This window comes from Benincasa hispida, chromosome 10 (assembly GCF_027475165.1).
Source record: "Benincasa hispida cultivar pf3 chromosome 10, pf3_genome.v1.1, whole genome shotgun sequence".
Lineage (NCBI taxonomy): Eukaryota > Viridiplantae > Streptophyta > Magnoliopsida > Cucurbitales > Cucurbitaceae > Benincasa > Benincasa hispida.
Window position 1 is genome coordinate 47,334,201 of NC_143487.1, and position 10,088 is coordinate 47,344,288.

Sequence of the window (10,088 nt, forward strand, 5' to 3'; positions counted from 1 at the left end):
GTTGATCGATTTTTTCGGGTCATCCGATTTTTTGAACACCCCTAGTAATAATTCTTATTAAATAATGAACCCAACCTAATCATAAAATATTTGGATTGGGTTGATCGGTTTTTTCGGGTCATCGAATTTTTTGAACACCCCTAATAATAATTCTTATTAAATAATGAACCCAACCTAATTATAAAATATTTGGATTGAGTTGGTTCGGATTATTCAAGTCAATTATTTAAAATTGTGTTAAAAAAATAAGTAAAATTTTTATTTACTTATTTTCATATATTGAATTAAGATTGACAACTCAATTTTAATCAATATTATGAAATTTTCCTTTTTAAAGTGTTAAAAAAAATTAGGAGTTGTTAGAGATAAATAATCTAGAAAAAAACTAATGAAACAAAATCTTTAAAAAAAATTGTACTAATTGTAAAATAAGTAAAAATACATACTTCTTAAAATGAATAATAAATTCATGTTGATTTGGATCATTTTAAGTGAACCTATGAATAAATCTAATTCATAAAATTTATATTTATTTGAATCAATTCATAAAATTTTTATACTTATAATTTTAACCCTAAGCTATTATAACTCTCTAATAACTACTTTTCTTATGAGTTCAAAAAAATCATTAAATATAACTACGATATGCAATTGAGAAAATAATTTAAAAAACAATTAAAGAAAACTGAACTTTTTAAATTTAAGAATCTTGGCAAAGTTATTATATGACTAATTTGTACATTAGTCAAATCAAGTTTTATCTTTTGTTCAAGTTTTTATTTTATTAAAATTTTATTTTTATCTTTTGTGCAATATTTTTTTTTATTAAAATTTTAGTTTTATCTTCTATTTTTTTTAATATGATACAGCTTACAAAAATGAGATTATAATATTAAAAAAAATCCAAATAATTAATTCTTTATCATTATTACCTATTTTCCGTCTGTTTAACCATAAATTTTTTACCGTTGAACAATTACGCTCCGATTTTAAACTAAAGATCATAATCAAATATGTCATCTTCCAAATCGAAAACGATCTTATTCTTTTGGGGTGAAATTCAAAATCGCACTTCCTTATCACCCAAGGAATCCTACATCTATTAGGATTTCCAAATCTCTTTTCCATATATGAAACACTCTATAAAACCTCCAATCAGACCCAAAAGTTTCAGTTTTTTAAAACAAATATCATCATCAATTTCATACTGATTTGATATCACGAAGAATATTTGAAAATGGGTAGAAGAAATCGAGCACGTCCGAGAAGAGAACCTTTGATTCGACAAGTTTGGGCTTTGAATTTCGGTTCTGAAATCTCCAAATTCGATGAATGCCTTCGATTTCACTCAATTATGTCTATCGACTCGAAATTTCCTAGTTTTATCAGAAAATCTCCACGGGGTTCGATTGAAGAAGCCATTTACAACGACTTCTGATTCATTGTCAACCAAACGAAACTGATTCAATTGGGTATAACAACTTGTGATGATTCTGGTCATATCGGCGGCACATGGGAGTTCAATTTCTCTGATTTCGACTCGGAAGCCGATGCTCAAGGCTCTTCTTCTGTTTTGTTTCTAGAACAGAACAGCATCGATTTAAAACAACTGAAGAAAGATGGAATGCCCATTAGATTATTCGCTGCAAATTTCCTACCTATCATCCGAAAGCATAACGTTTTTAGATGGGTCACCTTCCATGGACTCTACGATATTGGGTATCTGATCAAAGTGATGGGTTTGATCACCGTCTTGCCAGAATCAATGGAGGAATTTGCGACAGTGGTAGTGAATGGGCTGGGAATTGTGAGGGATTTAAAACATATGGCTCGATTCTGTGAAGGATTAGAAGATGGGGAACTTGGGCTTCAAAGACTAGGGTATTTGCTTAATCAAAAACGATTTGGATCGAAGCATAACGCTGGATCCGATAGTTTGCTCACAGCTTCTGCGCATTTTGAGATGATCCATCGATTTGATATGGATTCAGTGGTTTGTGATGAATTCTTGTATGGTTTTTCAAATAACCTTGAATCTATGGAGATGAAGATGAAGATGAAGATGAAGGTCTATCAGCCGAAGATGATTAGATTTGGTCAAATTCCATATGCAATCCCACTTTTTTGTTATACTCCTTATTATGTTGCTTATTGATTTAGGTTTAGTGTATTCTTGTTTTGTTGTTGTTTGTCTCTCATTGTATTGATTGTATTCAAAGTAATAAAAACAAGGTGGTTTCTTCCATTATTTGTAGATTTTGTTTCATTTTGTGATTGATCAATGACCCATTAGAGAAATTTTAAGATCAAATTACGTCCACTTACTCATATGCTTTGGTGGGTTACTAGACTTCCACCGACTTTTTTTTTTTTATGTTTGAATCACTAGAAAGAACTATAAAGATTAGAGATTAGTACTAATTAATTGGGATTTGTGGTTGGAAGAGAAGTGGAATTTTATTAAATGTTAATCACAGTTTTAATTGGGTTGCTAGGAAGTAGAGTTCAATCTGAGCTTATTTTAATTCAATCCATGTCACAAACCCTACGTAATTAATGCAAACATTAATTTCCTTCCAAATAGGAACTTTGACTTTTTAGATTTTAAACGTAGATTTAACCAATTATACAAAGTTTATATATTTTTTTTAGATAAATATCAATTTAATAGCCTTCAACTTTAAGAGCTATATCAATTAAAGTTTCAAATTTGATACTACCTCCAAAGCTTAGGATATAAATTGATATTTTTCTTATTCTCGTCTACCATTTGCGACTTACACATTAGAGGCAATAACTTTTTTTAATAATTCTAAGAGAACAATATCGATAATTTTTTGTCCGTTCGTATTCTTATTTATTTTGATATGCTTCATAATATAGTTTTTTATTATAAAACTTGTTCATAGGAATCAATATGGGCAAAAAAGTTATTTTGATAATAATAAAAGATGATTTTCAAGTATGAATGTGATACATACCAAACCCAACTTTAATGGTTGCAAATGCATTCTCATATGTTCTTAAAATTCAGTTTGAAATTATATAAAATTGGTGAGCCAAATCAGATTAAAGAGAAGTAATAGTATTGCAGCAATTTCAGGTTAAATATTTACCTATGTGGTAGATTATCATTTAGCCTAAGTGGTAATCTACATTTTTCACCCACTTAACCTTCCTTTAATAATTATTTGGCCATTATATTCCCAACTATTCACTCCAATTTCTAATGATTTCTACAAGTATAAAAGGCATACCTAAATTTTTAGCATATTTGTATAGAAATGAGATTCCCAACATAGAAAGGCATATAATAACACAAAAAGACTGAATTTCAATAAGCTTCTATTACAAGTCTTTATTACAAGTAATTATTACAAGAAAGCTTAGTGAAATTCAAAGATATTAACTAAGTTAATTACCAAATCCAAAAGCATTGGATCAGGTTTAACCTAGTAATAAATAAATGACATAATAAAGGAATTAATGGTCACTTACATAAGATTTAATATCCTTTAAGAAATTTTCTGACACTCAAATGTTATAAGATCAGACTAGTCTAAATCTAAACACTCACATATATTTAAAAAGGAAAAGGAAAAAAAAAATCTTGAAAGAGCAACTTGTGTTTGCATGGAACGGACTGTTATACCTCATTCAATGTTTAAAATTTCCATTATAATCCACACTTATCTAAGAGTAAAATTATTTGAAAATTCTCATTCTCGTGTTTACTACTTTATAAACATATTCTTTTCTCATATGTAACTTATATTAAAATAGAATGCACTCAAATACACGTTATTATAACTAAGACTAAAATAGTTTGCATCTACAATCATATAACTAAGACTAAAATAGTTTGCATCATGACTCACTAACTCAATGCCTCAAACAATCTCGATTTAGAAAACTACACTGAAAACAGTATCCAAATCCCAAAAGATTGAATGGAAGAAGAGTATGGCAATGACGTTTTGGAGCATTAAATAAAGGGTCCTCTTCATAAGTTCCCAATTGCAGATTTCAACCATATGCTATAACCTAACAATACCATTATGATACAAATGTCTTGTTGGGAGTGCAAAACAAACCACTGTTTCTTCTGTGGCTCCCTCATTGTTATATCAACATCAATCAAATTCAAACCCAAAATTATTGGCTTCAACTCATCCCTTTCGCAAAATCAAGATAGTCAGAATCTAAGAAAACATAACTTTTGAAGAGATTATATAAAAAGATATCTCAAACCCCTAAAAATTACAGTCCAGTACACAACAACATAGAACACTAAGATTATAAGTTTGAAAAGAGCCCAAAAAACTGTAAAAAAAGGAAGAAAATAGCAGTCTGGAGATGCTTTCTTTTGTTTTTTGTTTGTAGTTGTTGTTGCTGTATCGATCATAAGAAAGATGATCGAATTCCAGAGCTTCACTTTTACAAAGGCTCTAATTGAGTCACTACCAATGGACTACGGACCACATGCTTTCCATCGGACCAAGAAAGCCAACCAAAAACAGCCCCCACATCGCCCAGAGCCAGATTCTGATTGTCGGCTGAAATTGCAACAACGAAGCTCTGTTTCTTCACCGTCGTTGAAAATACCAGTTTCGATGGTTTTACCTTCACTGTCACCCCTTTCGGAGCTTCAATTTTAGCTCTGTACGCTGAATTTGATGGACCCACGTTCGTCACCGTTCGGATAAACGACTTTGTCGACCACCCTTTTGATAGACTTGAAAATACTGATACGATTGATGGATAATTCAGATTTTCCGGTAATGGTTTTTTCGCTGGACATTTCACCGGCGTTCTTGTTATTACTTGAATCATCTTCGGCCCGTACCCGATTGAGCATAAGAAGTTTATGTAATCGGTGTTTGTAATGTCGTAGACTAGACCTGGGTCCATTGCTAGCCCCAAATTTACATGTCCGGCACCGAAATCGTAAGGAGTTGAAGCTTTTCCAGTGGATTCTTCCGTCATTGGTTGGCGGCGGTTGTCGGTGATACTTGCGGTGGTCATCATGGCGGATCTTAACGCTGCTGGACTCCAATCTGGGTGAGCTGATTTCAACAGAGCGGCGGCTCCACTTACATGAGGACACGCCATTGATGTACCGGACAAGATGTTGAACTCTGTTTTTCGTGTATCGAAGTCTAAACCGGTTGGACCGACGGCGTCGGTCCAGGCGGCGAGAATGTTAACCCCTGGTGCGATTATGTCTGGTTTTAGAATTTCTGGGTTTAATCCGTTTGGCCCTCTTGCGGAAAACGAAGCCACTACTGGCGCCGGTTTGATTCCGATTATAGTGCCTTGGAAGGCGATGGTGGCGATGGGATTTGTAGAGGATGATGCGTAGGCTTTCATGGCATCGCCTTCGTCGGAACCGACAGCGCAGGCGGGGAGAAGATGGGCATCGCCGACGAGTCCCTCGCCGTTTGAGATTCCGTTTGCTAGAATCATTCCGACGCCGCCGGCTTTCTTCACGACCAAACCCTTAGCCACTCTGGGACTACTTCCCCTGTCGCAGATCACAATTTTTCCGGCCACAGCCTTAGGATCGAGGGAATTCTCCATACAGAGCGAAACAGAGAGCACTCCTGATTTTCCAGGGTAAACCAATGGATACATTGTACCGTTCAACGGCGCTCCAGCGTAGAGCGATACCCCGGAAATCTTCCGTCCGTTTCCCAGAGTCACCACCGCCGGGAAATTCCGGTCAATAGTACCTGCTCCAACGGTCGTAACCCACGGCGCCAAGTTCGTCACCGACATTCCATTGGGTCCATCATTCCCAGCCGAAGACGAAACGAAAACCCCCCTCGAAGCCGCGCCGTACGCTCCAATTGCAATTGGGTCAAGATAATACGGCGAGGAAACGCCATCGCCGCCTCCAATTGAGATCGAAATAACATCCACGCCGTCGTTAACCGCAGCATCAAACGCCGCGAGAATATCGGAATCAAAACAACCCGAATTTTTCCAACAAACCTTGTAAACCGCTAAACGCGCCTTCGGGGCCACACCCTTTGCTATTCCAGAAGCATAACCCTCCAAACTGGCCTGAAACGCGTGCCGTCCAGCCGCTGTCGACGCCGTATGAGTTCCATGGCCATCAGCGTCTCTGGGAGATCTGTACTCAATCGTGTCGTTTATCCCAATAATCGGACCGGCAGCGTTGGACCCTGCTTCATGACCCTTAGAGAAAAACCTCGCACCAACGATCTTCCTGTTACAGTTTTTAGCCGTGAACTTAGTTCCAGTCTCACAAACCCCTTTCCACCGGCGAGGAATCGGCCCCAAATTCACATCGGAGAAGCTTCGGCGTTCAGGGGAAATCCCAGTATCGAAAACCCCAATGATTACATCGGAACCGTAATCGGAATCAGACCAGAGACCACGCTGGTTTCGAAGACCGAGAAATTGAGGGGAACGAGTGGTGTGAAGCTGACGACGACGGTCCTCGAAAACGGCGAGGACGGAAGGGTGTTTTCCGATGGAATCGACTTGCTGTTGAGTTAAAGTTGCAGAGAATCCATGGAAGACGGTGTCGTAAACATGGAGGATTTTGGGGGATTCAGCAAACTCGGAAGTGTACCAGTGGTAATGGGTAGGAAAAACAGAGGGCTTAGAGAAACGGTCGACACGGAAGATGAAGGTCTTCAATGGCGAATCGGCTGAAACTGTAGAGTGAAGGGTTAAGAGAAGAAGGAAGAAGAAAGGGGAAAGAGAAGTGGAGAGAAAAGCGGCCATTAGAGAGTGGAGAGTGGAAAATGAGAGTGAATGTGCCGACAAAGGAGAATTGGGGGAAAATATAACCAAGAAGACTCTTTAATTCTCTTAAATTTTAATTTATTTAAATTTAAACGTGTCATTAAGAACGAAAAAACGGGGGATAATTTTAAATTGATAAAAAAAAAAATGGTTTTTTTTCTTGCTCATGTTTTTTGTATTTTTTTGTATTTTGAAGGGATGCATTTGATTTCTTAGCCAAATTTTAAATATAATAACAAATTTTTCAAAATTATCTTTTTTTTTTTAATTTTTAAAATTTGACTTTGATTTTGAAAATACTTATAAAATGTAGACAAACAACTATAGAAATTAATATATAAAAATGGTATCTATAGATTTAGAACTCGTTTGATAACGTTTTCGTTTTTCATTCTTATTTCTTGTTTTCCGTTCCTTCTTTTTTTTAGAACAAGAAATAGAACTATATTCTGTAACTATTTTTGTTTTCTATTTTTGAGGAAAAAATTAATAACAGAATTTTGTTTGATAACTACTTTGTTTCTTTTTTTTTAACAATATAATTTATAAAAAACTAGATGTCATAACTAAACATCGAAAAATTTTATATATATATATATATATGAAAAGTAAAACAATATATAAATCTAAATATCTGAGAATTTTAAATTCAAAATAAAAATAAAATATAAATATAAATATTGGAGAATTATTTTTTAAAATAGAAAACGTAAATGTCCAAAAAAAATTTGCTACAGGTGGGATTCGAAACCATGTCTGCCACCTAAATGACATACTTTGTTATGAGCGCCTGACACCAATACACCAAAAACTAAGAATGTTAACTGGTAGAAATAAAAATAAGAACAAAATAAAATTTGACTCATTTTTTAGAAACGCTTAAAATTTAAAGATAAAAAATAAGAATAGTTACCAAACAATTCTATTTATTAATAAATAAAAAATAAAAAATAAAAAATAGAAACATTATGAGACGGACCTTAATTTTTAAAACCCAAATAGTACCTTAATCATCAAATTTTAAATAATAAATGTTTTTTAAGATAGGTTTCAAAGTTGTAAATATTTTAATTATTATTTTAAATTTAAAAATAACATTTGAAAAAATAATTTCATTTTTTTTCCAATTTAAGATATCATATGATAATTTTTTTAAAAATAGCTTAAAAATTACCTTTAGACCTTTTAGACCTACTATCATAAATTTAGAACTTAAAATATATATATCTTATAGATTTAGAGGATGTTTTGGACAAGAAGTTGAGTTGTGAACTAAGTTATGAAGTTCAAGAGATGTCGTGCCCATTTTTTAAGATTTATAGACTTGAAAAATATATTTTTAAAATAATAATTATACTTTGGTAGAATATAACAATTTTTTAAAAATTATAAATATAAAATCATCTACCATAGATATATTCCAATTAGTATTAGACTAAGATATAAATTATTTTAAATTGTGCTATATATTTGCATCTACCTCTTTTTAAAATTCCAGACACTAAAAGACTCATATAAGTCACATATTCTTCCAAGCTGTGGGATCTAGAATATAATTTTGATATTTTTAATATAAAAATAGGAAAAGAAAATTGTGATTTTTATATTTATCGTCAAAGGAGATATGCTGAGTCAGCTTCTTTTGGTTGCGGGACCGGAGGAAAGTACAAATTAGATTGCTTAAAACGACGCCGTTTAGTCAAATATTATAATTATTATATCATATACCAAAATTCAAATGTGTGACAACAAATCATATTGGAAAAAGAAAATGAAAGGCAAAAGTTAAAGGAAATTGAAAGTAATGGTACGTAGAAATCGAGGGGTTGCTTTCATAAATTTTTAAAATGGGATGGTTATTTCAGAAATTATTGAAAAACAAGGAGTAGGAAAAAAGTAGAATAATTATATGCATTAGCTTGCGTGGATAATCATGATGGATAATCATAGCCGTTGGATCGTGGGGTTCACATAATCAAATTTTTTTAAAGAAAAAAAAAATCATCAGGTTGAATCGAATAACAACAACAGTGACAGGCTTTTTTTTCCCTTTTTATTTAATTATTTAGCTTAATAAGTTATGTATATCTTTTTGTGAAATCTTACTGACAATCATGAATTTATGTCATGAATTATTAATTAAATTTTTTAGTACAATTATTGATTAAATTGAATTATATATATACGGTAAATTCTATTTTAATGAGGGCTACTCTTCCTCCACTTTTACGGTAAGAAATCGGTAAAAATTGCAAAAATTTCCACTTTCATGTAATTATTAATGTAATGTAAAATTTTGTTTCGATGTTTACGTATGAGATTTGATGGAGGATGAATGATTAAATTTTTGTTAATTTCATTTTTTTTTTCGAGAAAAGTGACTTGGTTTATGCTTCACTTATAATAGATCATGATACAAAAATTAAATTAATAGGGAAATCTTCATTTTCTTTGTCCATCTCTTTATCAAATATCAATAAATTAAAAAAAAAAACGATGAACTCCCTAAATTTTAGGTTTAGTTTTTATTTGCTGTGGAGTTTCAAAATAATACACTTTTAACCTTTAAATTTGATTCTAAATTTTAAGGTTTACATTTTTACCATCAAAATTTTATTAAAACTCGTTTTCAATCTCTGGTGTTAATCTCTATTAGTCAATTTAAAATAATTACAAATTGAAATTTTAAATTTATTTTTAGTAGTGATAAAAACAATTGAACTTAATTAAATATAATTCTTTTAAATTAACTAATATGCACTAAAGTGAGAAATTAGAGAAAATCAGGTTAAAATGTATATATAGAAACCTAGGAACCATTTGAAACAAACACTTAAATCTCAAGGTAAAGTTGTAAATATTTTGAAATATAAGGACTAAATTGAAATTAAACTCAAAATTTAAGAATTAAAAGTGTAATTTTTTAAAACTTAGAAAATAGACCGAAATTAGGCTCAAAATCTGAGACAAAAATATATTATTTTCCTGTGAATCTTATACAATGTATTATTATTATTATTATTATTTAATGTAGAGACATGATTATTGGATGGGCCTTAGAGTAATGTACATAATTTAGGCATGATAATTGGTAGGTAGATTTGATTTAATGTGTGGTGGTGTTAGATTCATCATGCAAATTTAGCTTCAACAAACTGAGGTTAGTTGAATTATTTGTGTTCTCTACTTCTTAAATTAAATTCATTAATCTTGAGTTGCCCTTTAAATAACTCTAACCTTGGTTTTTGTCCCATCAATATCACATAAAACATGAATGACAATTTTTAATAGAAAAATACAGGACCCAAACA

General features: G+C 32.2%; 1 protein-coding gene across 1 annotated transcript; it reads right to left on the reverse strand.

The window, feature by feature from the left end:
• Window positions 1-4,203: 4,203 nt before the first annotated feature.
• Window positions 4,204-6,852, reverse strand: LOC120088126 (subtilisin-like serine protease 2). Its single transcript, XM_039045208.2, has one exon. It carries the CDS (start codon window positions 6,754-6,756, stop codon window positions 4,438-4,440), a length of 2,319 nt encoding a protein of 772 aa, XP_038901136.1. The 5' UTR covers window positions 6,757-6,852; the 3' UTR covers window positions 4,204-4,437.
• Window positions 6,853-10,088: the final 3,236 nt, after the last annotated feature.

Coding starts and splice junctions, on each gene's coding strand:
- LOC120088126 (XM_039045208.2), bottom strand. CDS start 6,756: ATGGCCGCTTTTCTCTCCACTTCTCTTTCCCCTTTCTTCTTCCTTCTT.